General features: G+C 43.6%; 1 protein-coding gene across 2 annotated transcripts; it reads left to right on the top strand.

Moving 5' to 3' along the window:
- The first annotated feature begins 9,279 nt into the window (after positions 1–9,279).
- On the top strand, positions 9,280–17,319 carry LOC141989978 (ferritin light chain-like). 2 transcript variants are annotated; one of them, XM_074956922.1, is made up of 3 exons: positions 9,280–9,437; positions 14,932–15,078; positions 16,046–17,319. In XM_074956922.1, exons 1-3 carry the CDS (start codon positions 9,309–9,311, stop codon positions 16,541–16,543), a joined length of 774 nt encoding a protein of 257 aa, XP_074813023.1. In that variant the 5' UTR covers positions 9,280–9,308; the 3' UTR covers positions 16,544–17,319. The 2 variants fall into 2 exon arrangements, with proteins under 2 accessions (XP_074813023.1, XP_074813022.1); XM_074956921.1 differs by lacking the exon at positions 9,280–9,437 and adding an exon at positions 9,706–9,898.
- The last annotated feature ends 1,371 nt before the right edge of the window (positions 17,320–18,690 follow it).

The raw sequence follows: 18,690 nt of genomic DNA, 5'->3' as shown, positions 1-18,690 counted from the left end.
GTAACCTGAGACCCAAGAGGGGGATGTAGGGTGACCAGATAGCAAGTGTGAAAAATCGGGACAGGAGGTGGGGGGTAGTAGGAGCCTATATAAGAAAAAGCCCCAAATATCGGGACTGTCCCGATAAAATCAGGACATCTGGTCACCCTAGGGGGATGTAACCAGGTTACTCTTGGCCCAGGAAGCAAGACAAAGGCCAGAGGAGGAGCAATGGGCAGGGCAGAGGCCAGGCAGCTGGAAGCTAGTCAGTCGCGGCTGGCTTGGGGCGCAGAGGGAGGACCAGAGCCCTGGCTTTGGGCTCCCCTCCCCCCACAATGAACTTGGCTGAAAGTCACTGATTTCTGTGCTAACAAGTTCTGTTCTATGCTGTGTTCCTGTTGACTAATAAATCTTCTGTTTGCAGAGTTGGGGTGCAGTGCCTTCTGGCTTCCCCAGGAGCCCCACCCGGGCAGACTCGCTGTGGGAAGCACACGGTGTGGAAGGGGATGCTGAATGCTCTGAGGTCAGACCCAGGAAGGTCAAAGTGGTGTAAGCTTCTTGCCCTGGAGACAGTATGCTCAGAGAGAGGAGCCATACTCCCCCAGAGTCCTGACTGGCTTTGTATGGAGTAGTTCCAGAGCTTTGCCCTGGAGACTCCGTGACACCACCACACCTCCTGGTTTGAAGCGGTCTCCATCACATACAGTGTTTACAGTTTTGTTCAATGGCCTTAGCACCCCCCACTATAAAAATTGTTCCAGCACCTCTGATTATGACTCAGTTCCCACTTTCTGATGATGAATGTAGGTTTCATTCAGCCAATGACAAAACAAAGTCATGAGACCAGACGAAATCAGATTTACAGGGCAAATGCATGACAATTTTTAATCTTGCGCTTTTGCCCCACACAGCAGACTGGTCACAATTTTCATCAAAGCCATTGATGGGCATTGGATCTGTGCTCCAGCAAACAGAGGTGTAAACAAGTGCTAATAGACTGAAACATAAGTTTGCAAAGTGCACACAAGTGCTGTTGCAACCAGAAAGTAGTTAAAAGATGGTAACTGGATGAAGTAACAGATGCTAAAAGCATCCTGCTGCTCAGGATTAAAGACAGGCAAATTAAATCTTAGTAAGAATAAATCTTCAGTAAGAGTGAAGTCTAGATAATAAAAAAGTAGCTTGCAAGTACTAGCTTTTATGGGAGAGACTCAAGCACTAGGTAGCAGAAGATCATGGTGAGCCAAATGCTTGCAATGTTGTCTTAGAAGAATGGATATTTTTAGGTGATTGGTTGCAGCCCACTGAGAACAGGAGAAAGTCCTCACTGGTACATTATGCCAACAGAGTAGAAAGAAAATGTAAAAGCATGGGGTGTCTTTTGTCATAACTGTAATTGCAATTCTGTAGGCTCTATTGTGGTGGTTTGGCTTCGGTCATTAGACATACAGCTGCGTATTATTTTACTTAATGTTTTCTGGCAGAACAGTCCCAAGACATTCAAACACAAGATAGCAAGGGCTAGATCCACAAAAGGATGTAGGTGCCTAACTGCCACTTCAGCTGCCTAAGTCCAAAATTTAGATCCTCAAGTCCCCTGTTCAGCTACCACCTAACTCTGTAGGCACCTAAATGCCCATGGTATTGAAGTATCCACCAACTCAGTTCCCTAAATCCTGATTCCAGGCATTTACCTCAGTGCCTAAGCACCAGCTGCATTCACAAACTGGGTATTCCCCTGCCTATCTCCCTTATGCCTGATCTAGTAAACATGCTCAGGGGCTCCCTTAGAGCACAGCTACTAGATTGGGCTCCACCACAAAACACAACTGGAGGCAGACAGATGAGGCCAGCAATCCCTTATAACAGTGACTACAGCACTCATGCAGGATGTGGGAGACATGGGTTCAAATCTTTTTTCTGTCCGCAGTGGAGCAGGGTCTTGAACCCAGGTTTCCCCCCACCATCAGAAATGCCCTAACCAGTGGGGTATTGTAGGGTGGGTTTCTCTCAATCTTCCCCATTTAAGATGTGCCACTTTGCATAAATACTTGACTGTTCTGGGCCAGAGTGAGAATGCCTTTCACCTGGAAGGGGGGACACCATGGTTCCAGTCCCTGTTCCAATGAACAATTAATTAAAGTGAAATAGCTTCAATGGGAAAGATTGAGAGATCCTCACCACCACCGCCACTTCACCTAAGAAGACTCCATAGCCCAACAGTTGGTACACTGAGGTGGAGAAGCTAGGTTCAAGTCTCTGCTTCGCACCTGGCAGAGGAGCGATTTGAACCCCCATCCTGAATGAGTGCTATAATTATTGGGTATAAGGGAAGCATTGTCTCCTTGGGGTTTTTTTGCAAGGAAGGACCTGGCTTAGCCCCCTAACTCCAGCAGAGGATTCACGGCTGTAAATATGAGCAGAGGGAGGCATCTCCCTCCAGCCCAGAGGTGGATGCCTAACTCCCTTGCAAGATGAGGCGTAGGCCACACCCTGCTCCTCAACATTTCTTTTTTGGCTAGCTTGGGTGGCTCCCCACTCAACATGTTGGTAATTTTGAATCTCATTCTTGGGCTCTTAACTCTCCCCAAGCATTGTATAGGAAGCTTGGGCACCTAACCATGAGCTGTGGTTTCCAGTAGGCAGCAGGGTGCTTAAAATTAGGTATTGCAATACTGAGCCTATGTTGTGGTGTTTTTGATGTATTTTGGTTTGGTTTGGGTTTTGGTTTTGGTGTTTTTTGGGGCGGGGGGTGATCTAGCCTCAAGGGCCATGATTCAGTAAAACACCTGGGCATGTGCTTCACTTTAAGATTGTAAATAGCCCCAGATTATGGGAATGGTCTGAGGTGAAACCAGCCCCCAGTACAAGTTAAGTACCACAGGCGCCAACTTCTGCTGGCGCTGGTGGGTGTCAACCCGCCTCTGCCCCCAGCCCTGCCCCGACTCCACCCCTGCCCTGCCCCCATTCCAACCCCTTCCCCAAAGTCCCCTCCCCGCCCCTATTCCAATCCCTTCCCCAAATCCACATCCCGGCCTCACCTCCTCCCCTGAGCACGCCATGTTCCCACTCCTTCCCCCTCCCTCCTGGAGCTTGTTACGCCGCTAAACAGCTGTTTTGAGGCGCCAAGCACTGGGAAGTAGGTGAAAAAGCGTGGAGGAGGTGGAGGTGAGGTGGGATGGGGAGGAGAGTTTGACTGCACCCACCCCACCAATTTTTTCCCATGAGTGCTCCAGCCCCAGAGCACCCACGGAGTTGGCGCCTATGTTAAGTACTAGTTTGTAATGGCACCTTATGAAACCAGCTACAGCAGATGCTTTGAGGAAGCTGGTATTGAGCTGGCTGTACATCAGCTGAGAATTCTCTGATGCTAGGGAAATCCCAGTTTGTGCATTTACTGCAGCTTTAAGATTACTTTGTGCTGCTGGATTTAGTGTGGGCAACGATCTCTCCTAGACTCATTTGACCCAGGAAATCCATACACAGAGATTACAAAGTGGGTTCTAACTTTCCCAAAGTGAGGAATACATATATTGGGATTCCTAAGATTTTCATCCTTCCCTTCGATTTTGGAGGGTGGACTTTCTCTTCCTCTTAAGCCCAACTTCACAGAACAGCTGCACTTATTTTGTGCCAAGTGGAAATATTGTAACTAAGAAAACAAACAGGATACAGTACTACTTGAAAACCAAGCCATAAGTTCACAAGAGTGTCTGGAGGAGTGATGCAAGCTCCCTCTCCCCCCTTCCGGATATGAATAGCATCAACTCTTTGACACCCACAGCATCCTGTGCAGTTAGTCCTGAGGTTATTCTGAAATGGAGCTTTTCCATATTAATTTTGATTGCAGTGCAATTTACTTGGTTTAACTTTTCTTAATAGGTATTGAGAGTTGTACTAATGGATGGTCTTGTTAAGATAGTGAACTGGGACTCAAGAAATCTGGATTCTGTTTCCAGATCAGCCATAGACTTTTTAGGTGACCCTGAGTAAGTCATCTCATTTCTTTGTGCCTCACTTCCCAATCATTGAAAGGGGATGATAATATTTCTCTTCCTCACAGGAGTGGTGAAGATAATTAATTCACTAATACATGTAAGATACTGTCATAAAAAAAGAAGACCATGAAAGAAAGGGTGACTTTTCTTCTGAGAAACTAGCCAGCTTGCATTATCCTGTAATATCAACACTTTATATTTTTAACCCTCTGTATTACTGACCTAAAGGAACACTGCTTCACTGATATAAAATGCAGAGTATATATCTTTTATCAGAAGATTTCAAAGCATTATTGTGAAATGGTTAAGCATCATTATACCTATTTTACAGACAGGTAACCAGAGTCGCCTCAATTGGAGGAGGCAGCATGTATATAAGATACCACATCCCCTGAGCTGCTGTCTAGTGCTCCAAAATTTCAGCTGCCATTTTTAAAAAAAAGAAGGGGGAAAGAAATCTTGTCATGAAGATAAATTTCAAAATATAAACTGAATGTAATTTGTGGTGAGGTCTACCTGAGACAATAGCTCTGAAAGGTGTAAACTGTTCCTGTTCATTGTAATTTCCACTGAAACATTCAATGGAAAATGGCTTTTTTGACTAAATGGAATCTTTCATTTAAAATATTTGGGTTTTCATCAAAAAAACCAGGATATCTTGGGGTTTTAAAAACCAAAGACCTCTGTTTTAAAAATAAAATTGTTTTTTCTATGAAAACTTTTAATTTTTTAAAGAAATATTTAGATGAAAACTATGAAAAAAATTAAATTTTCATGGACCTTTGTTTGCATGAGAAAAGTCATTTGCCAACCGGTTTTAAATATTGTTGACCAATACATGCTGGTTAGCACATACACACACACACACACACACACGTGTGCATTAAGCACAGATAGAATTAAGCACAAATATTATAGCAGTTACATAGCCTAAATTGGCCTTTACTTTCACTATAATCCTGTTCATTTATATTAAGTATCCCATAACACCTTGCATTAGCTGAAGTAAGCTTTGGCTTAAGTAGAAAGGAAAGTTGTCAGGCTCATGACATATGATTATTTTACCCTAGCACCTGGTAGGGAGTCATTCTCATAGGCTGGTACTGGAATGTCCCAAAGGAAGAGGACAAAACATGATTGCTCTACCCTAGTACAAACCTAGGAGGTGCCTGCACATCCTGTGGTATTTGGAATTCATGTGTTCAGAACAAAGACATAAAGGGGAAAACCTAGGAATCAGAAAAACAAGATAGAAAGCTGATTTATTACAGGTAGTTTCAGATGGTGCACAAAGAACCCTGTACTTGTAAACAGGTTCGATATAAAAGATGCATTAGGAGTGTAACTTTGGGACCAACCTTTCACATAAGGTGAATATAACAACACTACCAGAGACTGGTATCGTATAGAATGTTTTTTCCACACTGTATAATTAATGGCTCACAGCAATAAACCTAACTGATGTTGGTTATTTTGTCTCTTGAGTATATTTCATAACAAACCAAAGTGTGGTCAAGCAATTGACTATACAATTTAACACTATGATAACTGAAGAATCAACATTGTTAATTATTTTACTATTGATCAAAGCATATTAGAAAGGAGAGGGACAAACATAATAGGAAGATCTGCACAATCTACATTAGTGACATCTCATTCTGGTGCTTACACTCAGGATCATATTGCAATACTGTCCCACCAATCCCAAGCATTTAAAAATGATGAATGAGTCCCCCAGAAATCGTGATCCTGACTTGAAAATCATGAGATTTTATAACATATTTTGGTTCTTTTTATTTGCCTTCTGGTTCTGAACACTTTAGGGTTCACATTTATAGGCTTTTCTCTGCAACCAGGAAGGCTAGAAACTTTTTTTAAAAATGGAAGACAAGCTTCTCATATAATAAGATTCAGCAGCTGGGGCCTTAAGAAAAACACCAAATATTCTGAATGCTCATCATGAGATGATCTGGAAGCTATAGTGGATCACAAATTGAATATGTCAAAAATGTATGCAGTGGCTAGAAAAGCTAATAGCATTCTGGAATGTATCAACAGGAGTCCTGTATATGAGACACAACAGATAATTGTTCCACTCTGCTCAGCACTGGTGATGCCTCAGCTGAAGTACTGTGTCCAGTTTTGGGTGCCACACTTCAGGAGAGATATAGACAAACTGAACACTGTCCAAAGGAGACTTAAAAAAAATGATAAACGTTTTAGAAAACCTGACCTATTAGGAAAGGCTAAAAAAAAATGGGCACGTTTAATTTTGAGAAAAGAAGACTGAAGGTCCTGATAACAGTCTTCAAATACGTTAAGAGCTGTTATAAAGAGCAGGTCAATCTATTATTTTCCATGTTCACTGACTGTAGGACAAGAAGTAATGGGCTTAATGCTACAGCAAGAGAAATTAAGGTTAGATAGTAAGAAAAACATTTTAACTAGGACAGTTACGTGCTGGGATAGGCTTCCAAGAGAGGTTGTATAATCCCTGTCATTGGAGGTTTTTAAGAACAGGTTAGACGAACACCTGTCAGGGATGGTCTAGCTTTACTTGGGCCTGCCTCAGCATAGGGGGCTGGACTCGATGACTTCTCAAGGTTCCTTCCAGCCCTACATTTCTATGATTCTATGGCAATACTGACACTTATTTCACAGAAGAAGAGGAAAGGCCTATGGCATGAACCCTAACAAAGGGGAGCCAGTCTGAGAAACCAAGCAGAGCCTGCACTGTCCACTGCAAGTGGCGTCACATTGGTTTAAAGTAGGAATTTAGAAGAGTACCACTCCCATCTCCCTCTTCCCTGCTATCCCATTTCAGTCCTTGACTGAAACACAGAGATCCCAAGTGACTTGCCCAAGGTACCATAGCAAGTCAGTGGCAAACCCTGGAATAGATAGATCCTAAGAGTCCTAGCTCCCAGAACCCTGCTCGGACCTTAGAGGGAACACCCACTTCTCCATCAGGAACTTTCAAAAACTGTGGTGTATTGTGATTTCTTTCTTTCTCTTTTTCACCATAAACCTATATTTCTTTTGAAATTACTGTAATTTATTAAGTAAGGTACTTACTACGGAACCATAGCCATGCTGGCATAATCCCATAGTGTAAACATAGCCTACACAGAGGGAAGAGGTTTTTCTGTCACTATAGGAACACCAACTCCCTGAGCGATGGTAGCTAGGTCAATGCTTCTGTCGATCTAGCTGCGTCTACACTGGGGGTCAGGTCACCAGAGCTACAGCAATCAGGGGGGTGCTTTTACATTGACCAAAGTTTTTAAGTATGTACCAGGCCTTACTCAGGCTCAGCAAATGTTTAAACACAAACCTACTTTACTTGTATATAGTTCTATTGACTTCAATGGGACTAATCAAATGCTTATAATTAAGTATGTGCTTAAGTGTTTGCAGGATGAGGGTCTGAAATACTAACTTACATTCTGCTTGTTGGAACCTTTTATTTAATTTAAATAAAAATTGAAGAATCTGAGGTCACCCCTTGGAAGTGTGAATAAAGATTATTTAAATATCTTAAGCTGTAAATACTGAACTACAAGCATATGTTTTAGATTCACATTTTTCCCACATTTCCTTTTTACGAGAATATTCTCAAATTATGTCTGATCTGCCTTATGTAGTCACATCTAATAACAATTAGAATGTGCAATGGAATAAAGATTCACACCAATGGAAAATTTATGAATAGACTTTGGGGGAGTAGTATTTTATTTAATCTATCACCTGATTTGCTTGAAAAAATATTCCATAGAATAAAATGTGACATTAAGCTTACTAAACAGAAAATCACTGAACAGAAAATTATCAAATTTGAAAGGTGCTGAGATTAATTGTGCTTCAAGTTCATTGACTTCTGCACATATTAATTAAGGGTTTACCTTTAATAATGTACAGAGATGCAGCTATCATTATATATGATAAAGTAACTCAAGAAGTTACCCTAGAAATTTATGAGTATATTTTAAAGTTATTCTAGAAAGGAGAGGATTAGATTTTTATTAAAAATCAGTGATATTTTAATCTGGCCAGATAGGGTTACCTTAACAGACAATAGTCTGAGACTTACGAAAGACTAAAGGACTAATTCCAATGACAAAACACATATTGGAATAAATCAATTGGTTCCCAGAATATTTTGGAAATCACCTCTGTTCCTAGTAATGTATCTGATTGCACAAGTTATGACCAGCTGTTTTCAGTCCTAGCAATACATGCTGTGTTTAATATCCATTGATATTAAAGGGAAGCATGTACATGCATGCTTCAGTGGAGGAATGTACCTCAAAGGATAATGTCCTCAAGTGTCTCTTCAGTTGGCACTGCTGTCTTTTGCAATTCTATTATCCACTTTGCTCAAGTTTTAAATGTAAACAAAACATCAATAGACTGGATCCTGTAGATGGTTTAATAGACATATATCCAATACAAATGTGTGTGTGCATGATCTTGGCAAGACTTGACGCTGAGAAAACTCTGAACGTTGATTCTGCTGACGCTTGCAACATTTGCTATTGTGAACTCACAGCTGTAGGTATAAGTATGAACACTATTTCAATTGTATGAGAGTTGGAGATGGGCTAGAACCAGAACCTCAGATGTAATGAGGCAGATATTCAACTGGTGTAAATCAGCATAGGTCTGTTGAGATCAGTGAAACCATGTCAATTTACTCAAGTTGAAAATCTGGCCCAAATCTATCACACACTTGATTAAAACCCTTAGTTGTTTGTTTTGTTTCTTGGTTTGTTTGTTTGATGTTCAGTTTTCTTGTTTATTTTATCACTGTAAATGTGTGGAGTTTATTTTAAACATATATATTCAGCGTGAGTGTTAGAAAATGTGCATTTGATAACAAACTCAAATGCGTCATAATATATTGCAGTCAAAATCTTCACATTCTTGTTAGTGTAAAAGTAGTCAAACTTGGGGATGCAAAGGATGAATCAGAATCCAAACTTTCCTAAGGTAAGCTCTGTTTTCATCATCTGGTCCGTTACAGAAACAGGACTGAGCTGCAAAACAAAAAATCAGATCTGAGCCCACATCTGGGGAATTTGGTTCTGGCCCCATCTCGAGTTCAAACGTTGCAAAAGTTATTAATACTTGCAGCGTGCATTCAGGAAAGGGTGAATTCTTTGCAGACTGCGAACTCCTGGGTCGGGGTTGGCAGGGCCTGATGAGCCACTGCGCTGCACCTTGTGCAGCCATCCCCAGGAGTGCAGTGCAGCACTCTCCAACAGGGAGGGTAGCACTTCACACGGGCTTTGCGCTGGGGTCAGTTCCCCCCCCCCAAAGCCAGCTGAGCAGATGGGACCGTGCCAGTCTCTTTGCTCTGTAAGGCCCAGCAGGCTCTCCTCTGGGTGCCGCGCAGCAGAGCCTTATTCTTCGTGCCTGCCAACGTGGTGCAGCGGCGACCGCCTCCCCGGGCTAAGGCAGGTCCGGACGAGGCCCCCGCGCTGCAGGCGAAGGAGGGGAGGGGTTGCACTCGGGGGCCGATGAGGCGTGTCAGGAACCGCTGGGGGTGTGCAGCAAGGTGCGCCCCACCCAGGGGCCAGCGGCCGCTGCCGGGGCCTGCGCGCCGGCTATATACAGCGAGCGCAGCCAGGGGAGGCCGCGGCGCGCGGCTCTCTGTGTCGTAAGAGGGGGAACCCGCCCGCGCCAGCAGCCCTGCGCCGAGCGCCCGGCCTCTTGGCGCCGCGCGGCGGGGAGCGGGTCCTCGCCCCGCCGCCATGGCCGAGCCCCGGCTGAAGAAGCGCCGGGGCAGCCTGCCCGTGTGCCCGGGCCACCAGCTCGCGGTCGGCAGCCGGGCGAGGCAGAACTTCCCGGCGGCGGTGGAGGAAGGCCTGTGCGGGGTCACCAGCGCCCTGCTGGAGCTCGCCTACCGCCTCCAGGCGCTGGTAAGGCGGCGGGGGCCGCCCGCCTCCCCCTCCCGGCTCCGCTTTCATGCCGCCTTCTGCCTGCCCCCGCCCCGCTCGGCCCTTGCCCTGACGCCTCCTGGCTCGCTTCACCCTTCCCCCGGCTCTGCGTCGCTCCCCCGCTGCTTCAGGCTGCCCCCACCACCCTCCCCCAGGCAAAGTGGGCCAGGCCCAGGGTCAGAAATCGCCCCCCCCCGCAGCGTCCTGTTGCATGTAGATACTGCGGCTACTTTCATTCACACCCCCCACCCTCGAGCCCACGCCGGGGGGGCGGAAGCTGTGTGTTCCAGCAGCTGTACAGCGTGCCCTGGCACCAAGGTGGTGGGCGGGGTGCCTTGGAGCCCTAACTTGGCAGTCCCTGTGTTGTGCTAAATTTATGAGAGCCTGTGGGCGTAGTCTCCTCTTAAAGCAGGGATGGGCAAACTTTTTGGCCCAAGGGCCATATATGCGTGGGGAAAATGGCATGCAGGGCCATGAATGTAGGGCAGGGGATGGGTGCAGGAAGGGGCTCAGGGCAAGGAGGTGGGATGTGGGGTGCAGGAAGGGGCTCAGGGCAGGGGGTTGGGGTGCATCGGGGGCTCAAGGCAGGCAGTTTGGGGTGTGGGCTCCAGCCCGGCGGCGCTTACCTCGTGTGGCAGCGGGGCTAAGGCAGGGTCCCTGACTGCCCTGGCCCCATGCTGCTCCCGGAAGTGGCCAGCATGTCCCTGCAGCGGCTCCTGGGGGTGGGGTGGGGCAGGTGGCTCTGTGGTGCACTGCCCTGAAGCTCCCATTGGCCATGGTTCCCAGCCAGTGGGAGCTGTGGGGGGCAGTGCCTGCAGGCAAGGGCAGCGCACGGAACCCTCTGTGTTCTCTCACCCACCCCCACCCAGGGTCTGCAGGGACATGGTGCCGGCCGCTTCTGGGAGCGGGGCCAGGGCAGGCAATAAGGCAGAGCCTGCCTTAGCCCCGCTGTGCCACGGGGCTAGCAATCCTGCAGGCTAGATTGAAAGCCCTGACAAGCTGGATTCGGGCTGTAGTTTGCCCTCTCCTGTCTTAAAGATACTAATGGGAAACCCACTTACAGTGAGATCAGTTATAATGAAACTCCAGATTCCCAATTCCTCACTCCCAGTTTTACTCAGGCACCAATCTCACTGCTGGGGTATAATGGTAGTATGGAGTTCAAGTTTTGGCATGTGTAATAGCATCAAAATCCCCAGTTGTTTTTCAGCACATGACAGTGTTTAGGTTGTTCCAGTTTGAATGAAGGTTGGTTGAGAAGGTGGGGAAAGGAAAGACCACTATGGGCCAGAGACATGCAATTTGTAGGTTCTCACAGCAGGTTTAACTTAGCAATTCAGCATACGCTGATTTGCACCAGCTGAGGATCTGGCTCAGTATTTTTAGTTACTAGGGTGAGTGTTAAAAATATACCTTGGATGTCCACAGTAGGCCAGAATCTGCTCTCTCCCTGTGGTTTCAGCTGAAATTAGCATTATTCCCAGAAGAACGAATCCATCAGTAGAAGCAAAAGAGTGATTAAATTCTAAGCTTCTGTTAATTTAGTCTTACTAGTTATTTGTCCTAATATTGACAACTATTGGAGGGGTGATTGTAGGCTTCAGAGCAGTCGTTTGAATAGATCTTTTCAATACTAATGGATTGAAGAGAGAGTGCTTAAATTTGAGAATGCTTAAATTTAGAAATACATGGGACTGCTCCACCACTGTTACTCCAATTTTACACTAATGCAACTCCACTGAAATCACTAGAGATACGCTGACAAAACTATAATAACACAGTAACAAATCAGTGCCTTGTATATTCTGCAAAGCTTGTGTGGGAAAACTGGGTGTATAAGATCAGTTTACAAGAGGGGACAAGAATAAGGAATTCTAGCAGCTTTAGGGTATATTGCTTGGAAGCATTGGAGATTGTGTGTGGTGAAAACTGGTTGTGTTGGTGAATCAGTGAAAGAACAGTTTGTTTTCCTATGAACATCACTGATATTTGAAGTGAAGACCAGCAAGTAGTTTCATCTTACATGGACTTTAAAAAAAAAAAAAAAAACTGTTTACACCAATGCCTGGATTTCAGCAGACGAGTCTTTAGTTTTACTCTAAGTAACAAAAGCCCACAACAAACAGGTCAAACAATAACAACACATTAGGCCGAAATATCAGATATTAAAGAAATGTGTACTTTACAAAAAAGCTATTAATCAGTTGTTGGGAAGCAAGGATGATCAGCACCCTACATCTCATGCCCCATGCTGCACTCCTTAGACAACATGTCCATTGATTGACTGCAGGATCTGACCCTCCGTGTATCTGTGAGACCCTTTAATCAGCTTTGGTGTAAAGCGTCAATCCAGTAAAAATGAAAAGTATAACTGATAAACATCCACCTGTTAAGGCAGAGGGGTTTTTTTTTTTTTTAATAGATTTATTATAACACTTGGCACTTATAGCAGGGGCTGGTTGAAAATTTTCTATCAAATTGATAGTAGACAAGTCAGTTCTAATCCATTTGATTGATATTACAATTCACAACCTACATATGGTATATTCAGATAAAATCTTAAGTTGTGTTAATGAGAAAATATGTAATTTTAATACCCTTCTGTTCTCTTAACTGAGTTCTAGTGATTGAAGAGAAGCTGTTATGCTTTTTACGAATACAGACTAACACGGCTGTTACTCTGAAACCTGTTGTTATGCATCTGTGACCATTCTGTTTCTGTTTAAAGTGGTATAGTACATTGCTACTGAGGAATGTAGGTTGATTTCTTATAAATGGTTTATAGTCCTTCAGCAGAGTGTCGCAGGTTTGGTTGGTTCTTTTTTGGGAGGTGGACAAGTTATATTGAACACATTCTTGGCATGTTTTAGTAGATGGTTACTGTGTGTCAGATTTAATTACTTCGGCTTTGTGCACATTTCTAAATGAGAGTTTCAGGGACAGAAGAAGATATGCAAACCCCCAAACATACACCTTTCTCTCCCACAGTGCATAGGTAGGTCACAGGGCTGCAACAGTCCCTCAGCAGAGACTACTCCAATGCATAGTCTGCACTAGTGGCAACTCTACATCTCCTGTGTAGGCTGCTAGAACCACTGGATCAATGTAGTTGTAGATCCTTTGGCTCCTTGCCTGTCTGGCCCCCAGTGCTACCCTTTCACCATGCTTCATATCAGCCTGTGCAGGGCCAATGCAAAATCCTCTTCCACAGTCCAGAAGCCCTCACGTGCTGTGGTCTGCCTTGCACCTTCGTGTTATGGGACTTAAATGGTGAAGAGGTCTTGGTACTGGCTTTCCACAGTCTGCATGCATTCCACCCAATATGAATAAAACGGACAGTTGAGCATAGTTTAAATCTTGGAGTGTCTGAAGTTACTGTACTTCTCTACATTAATTCAGAGTGGCAGAATTTGGCTTCTAATATATTTATTTATAGTAGATCTAAGTGGTACCCTTAAGAGGGGGTGTGTGTGTATAATTAAATAAATTATACACACACACAGATGTATAGTTATGTATTACTAGTAATATTTTCTAAGGGAAATAACTAGTCAGCATTGTCTATAAGGAGGTTGATTAAACTGATGCAGTCTGTTTTTCTTGTGTGACCCAAATCTGTTGTAACTTTTTTCTTTTATCTCTTTCATATTTCCAAATTTATATATCTTAAAGTTAAAGCTTTAGCTAAGTCCTGGCTCTTAAAGGGACCAATCCTACATTCCTAATGCACCCAACATTTCCAGTTAAGTCAATGGGAATTTTGGGTATGTAAGGAAAGCAGGATTGGGCCCTTAGCAGTTTCAATATTGTGTGTTTGTTTTAAATAATCCTTTGTCTTGTGGAGTTGTTCTTCAAAATGGAAATCTGGGTAAGTCAATTTGGGGTGGGGGGATGAGGGCACTCAGTGTGAGGAGATTAGGCAGAAGAAGGGAAAGGAGAGAAGGAAAGGTCAGAAGAAGGGTGAAACATAAGGGGAAGAAGAGTGATACTGGGCAGGTAAAGTGCTGTGTAGATAGGAAAGGGGTGGGATGAAAGTGTTTCTGTAACCAATGGCAATGCAGTAAAGGAGAGAGGAAAAAATCCAGCATTACAGTTTCAGAGTGGAGTGAACAATGATGTCAGGAGGCTGAGATGGTTCCTCCTGGCTGCTGGTATCTGGAGAGCATAGACAACTGGTGCCTCCCCATACTGGGGGCACAATCTAAAGGGGAAGACACTTGTCTTCCCACGTCTCCCCTGCCCAGTGACACCGCCACTGCCCTCTGCACCCGGCCCCACATTAGCTGCAGGGGGGGGGGGGGGAGGGAGAGGTCTGTCCTTCTCTACCTGCGCCTCTCCCCCCACGTTTGGCTGTTCTCCCTGGCAGCTAGGTGGGGAATGGGACGGAGCTGCTTCTACCTGAGAGAGCCTGGCTGGGAGGCAGTGGCCACCCCTCAGAGTTCCTCTCCCTCCCCACCCCGGCAGGCCAGTCTAAGGGGGACACTTGGCCTCCCTACACATTACCTCTGGTGGAGAGGGAAAGGAAGCTGATAATTTTGGTGCCCTAAGTGGGTCCCTCTGGGTCTGCTAATGGTAATGGTGAAAGGATCTGGATACTTTTCCCCACAGATGAAGACAGTCATCAGTTTCTGATAGTAGTTTAATTTTTTCCCCCAAATCAAAAACCCATTTGAAGCTAGAAGTCATAGGAGCATATCACTCAAAGCAAACAGTGTCACCAATACAATAGTCTATGTCTAATGTTCAGTGAACTGGGGTGTGTGTATGTATTCTTAAAAAGATGCAGACTAGCTGATCTGGAAGAATATTTGACTTACTTCCATTTGTTATAATTGGGGTGGAAGTTTTTAGAGGTGCCGAAGGCAGTTAGAAGCACTATTGAAAATGTTCTCCTTTGTTCTTTAAATATTCGATCTGATTGACCTGTATTCCGTTGGCTATTAATTTCCCCCTTCTTTCCTCCCAACTCCAGGCTTTCATACTTTAACAGTAATTTTTGTTGTTTAAATATGTAGGGTGAAGTTTTTGATCAGTCTGATGTGGCTCTACCAAACTTTTCAAAGTTTTTCCAGCAGCAGGCTAAAGAAGAGAAGGAAGCTGCAGAGGCCATGCTGAAATATCTTCAAGAGAGAGGAGGCCATTACTGTACCAGAATCATCCAGGTGTGCAGCAGACAAATCTGCTCTTTCATATATCTGTCACTCCCAACTTTTGGGTCTATCCACCATTAGCTTTCCAAATACTTTAATTCCCCAATCATATTCACTTAAACTCTTGTTCTTCTTTAGGGACTTTTATTATTATTAGACATGCAATCCTGACTCTAGGGGTTTTCATTTTTCTAGCCAAAGATTAAATGAGGGCACTCATTTATATTTTTCTCTAACATTTTGCTACCCTAGTCAGTCTGGTGTTTGTTGCTGTGGTAGAGGTAGCTATGCAGAACTTTTGCCACTGACTCTGAAACTGAGGGCCAGATTCTGGCCTCAGTTCTCTGTGGTGCAAGTCCATTGACCTCAGTAGAGTTCTACCAGTGTAAAACTGAAATAATAGAATTTGGCCCAGAGATTTTTAAGCCAAATTTTAATCTCCCTACACAAGTATAAATCAAGAGTAACTTGAAATCAGTAAAATTGTGTGTAAGCTCTTAAGTTATAGGAGAATCAGGCTCCTCAGACTTCTGTATCAAAGTAGTGTCCTATAAACAGTTAAATGTGTAGTACTACTGAATGCCCTTCACAGCATTCATTTATAGCAGCCATGCGTAAAAAAGTTGCCCTTAAATAACTTTAACACATTCAGTTTTCATAGTGTAGAGCAAAAGGTTTGGGGGAGGGAGGGATATTTTGTTGGGGTTTTTTTGTAGTTGTTTTTTGAGAATGAATTTCCATTATAGTTGCAGCTATCTGAATCCTTACTGCCTGAATTGAAACGTTATTGTTAGTAAGTGTACTGGAAGTGGCAAATTCTGACCACTGACTCAGAAAAGATTTAGTAAATGCATAGAAATGGAAGGAGCTGTTGCAAAATGTAGCATCCTTCTGCAATGCATTTCTTGTTTGGAAGACCAAGCGTTTCAGGTAAATAGCAGTGACTCTGACAATTCTGTCTTGCTTTTTATGTTTCCAGAGACCAAACTGTGAACATGTGTCCAATGTTGTGAAGGCCCTTGAAGTAGCATTGGTTCAGTGGAAAAATGTGACGGGATATTTTGAAGAGCTTTATGCCCTGAGCATTGAGAATGCAGATCCTCATAGTGCAAGCACTATTAAGAAACAATTTATTGAACCCAAGATCCGGAAGATCAAGTTGATGGGAGACCTCCTGACCAATGCTCACAGGCTTGTGTGTTCCCAAGATGGCAGAGGCAACCTTGGAGATTACCTTATGGAACGGTTACAGGAAGAGCTAAAAAGAGGCATAGAGACAGATTCTAGTCACCACTGCACCCCCTGTACACCTCTTCAGCAATATAGAGGAACTGCAAAGGGGTTGCAACAGCCCCTAAAAGAATTCTCCCAGAAGAGAAGCAGCACAGGGCCAATGCATGCAAACCAGTGCTGTCCCTCCTCACAGTCTCTGTGCAAGGATATGCCAGGGGCAAAACGGAGGCAAGAGAAGGAATAGTTGGAGCACTATGCCCATTCTGGGCAATGGAGAAACCGATAGGCAGCCACGGGGGAGGCTGATGTAAATTGTCAGCCCCAGGGATGCTTTGGCTCCAAATTGAGTCTCAAATCCAGGAGACAAAATGGTGGTTTAAAGCCCCATGACTCCGCCCCCCCAGCCCCTTTACACTCTTCCTCCTGGGCTGTGCTGTGCCTCCTCCAAAGTGCAGCACAGAATCTAATCTGCAATATACCGCCTCCTTGTATCATAGTTATTAAGCCTGCTAGATGTAGAGAATGTCAACATTAATTTAACCTTTCAGGGTCTCTTACGCATAAATAACATTTCTTTATTTGGAAACTACCAGACCTCTAGGTTTCTTTCCTGTCTTAAATGTTTGGTTGGATTATTTAGTGCAAAAGAGGTTTTTTTAAGTATAGAAGGATTTTTAAAGAAAAACCCTTTATAATACAGAGTAATTTCTATGCTGGAGAAACTATAGCTGTTTATATTATTAAAACAGATAAGATAATTACTATTATACAGTGCTGCTGGAACTATTTTTATAGTGGGGGTGCTGAAGATGGAAACCATGTATTGGGTTGTTATTACTACTTCAAGTCAAGGGATGCGGCAGCACCCCTAGTTCCAGATTATATCAATACAGATTGTACTATGTAATCATTTAAAAACATTTTTACTGTCTTTGTAAATATTACATGGATATTTTTAAGATACTTGTTTTTAAAATGAGGGGGATTTCCATGATATTTTTCTAACTTTTGTAGCAATTATAATAGAGTAATTCAATAAACTGCTTTCTATCCAAGTTATTTCTAGTTCTACACTTCTCCAGGATGAAGGATATTGTTTTGTACACAGTTATGAGTACTTATTTGTAGAAACATGGCATTCCACTGTTTCTGACTATTGGGCTAGTTATCGGCTTTGCTTGCACTCAGAAAGGCTATTTGGTGAATGGCTCAACTCCCTCTGAATCAGTAGTGAACTAGTGTGCCAGAAATTCCTTGTACTGGCTGGACAGCATATTGTTTAAGAATTGCTGTGGCACTGGGACATTACCCAGGGTACATTCTGGACAAATGAACAGCTGTGTCCACTCAGTTCTCCAACATGGGATGCCTTTTACACTGTTTTGCTGTGAGAGTTACCACACCTGGTCTGCTCACACACAAGCTTCCAGCATTCAAATTACTCCCAGTTATACTGCAAAAGTGCTACAGCCAGCTACTCTTGAATTACACTGCAGATCAACATCAGCAAGTTTCCAGGCCCTGACTTTTCCCCAGAAATGTACATCTTGTATTGCCCAGCTCTCTCCTGGACAATACAAGCTCATGTAAAGTTTGGCAAAACAGGATTTGTGCATATCATTTTCTATTAATAAAATGACAAACACACTAGTTTAGGTAAAACAAGTTTATTAACTACAAAAGATAAAATTATAAGTAATGAAGCATAAAAGTCAGAATTGGTTACAAGAAAATAAAACATATCTAAATTAACAAGCTAAGTGAATTCAAAGCAAAGGTCTCTCACCATATGGTATAGCAGTCTTACTGACTGAATTCCTTTCAGGCAGGATCCCTCCCTCAGTCCAGTGCTGCTTCCTTTGTTCTCCAAGTATTCTTGATGCCATGAGTAGAGAGAACAGGAGGAATAATTTGGGGTGTCTTTCTCTTTGAGAATCATCTCCAGCTGAGGTTCAGGAAACAAGTCTGTGTGGACAGGAACCCCTAGCTGTTTTTGTCAAGATACGATTTTTTTCACCCACATCCTCTTTCCTGTCAAAGAATGGCTACTTAACCAGGTGAGAGTCCGTTTGATTTTTTGTTGAGATCTGGCTGAGGCATAGGTTCACCTTTGTCTCTGGAGAACTTGTTTGTGACTCTTCCTCAGATTGAGAAGATGTCTTTAGTAATATCATACAGTAGACTCCTATAACTTTACATACAATGTTGCCACACATCTTACCAGAACAATAATTAGTAAATTGAGTTTTCAAATGATATCTCACAAGGCATACTTTTTATAGCACTTACCATAGTCTTCCAAAGGGGGAGAATGTACATGTAGAGACTGTCAAACCATCTTTCAGATAAGATTTAAAACAAAGGTCTCTACCATTTGCCATCACTACAGAT

Source organism: Natator depressus, chromosome 6 (assembly GCF_965152275.1).
Source record: "Natator depressus isolate rNatDep1 chromosome 6, rNatDep2.hap1, whole genome shotgun sequence".
NCBI classification, from domain to species: Eukaryota; Metazoa; Chordata; order Testudines; family Cheloniidae; genus Natator; species Natator depressus.
This window is presented reverse-complemented; position numbering and strand designations above follow the sequence as displayed.

Coding starts and splice junctions, on each gene's coding strand:
- LOC141989978 (XM_074956921.1), top strand. CDS start 9,731: ATGGCCGAGCCCCGGCTGAAGAAGCGCCGGGGCAGCCTGCCCGTGTGC. Junction 9,899..14,931: donor CCTACCGCCTCCAGGCGCTG/GTAAGGCGGCGG, acceptor TTAAATATGTAG/GGTGAAGTTTTTGATCAGTC. Junction 15,079..16,045: donor ACTGTACCAGAATCATCCAG/GTGTGCAGCAGA, acceptor TTATGTTTCCAG/AGACCAAACTGTGAACATGT.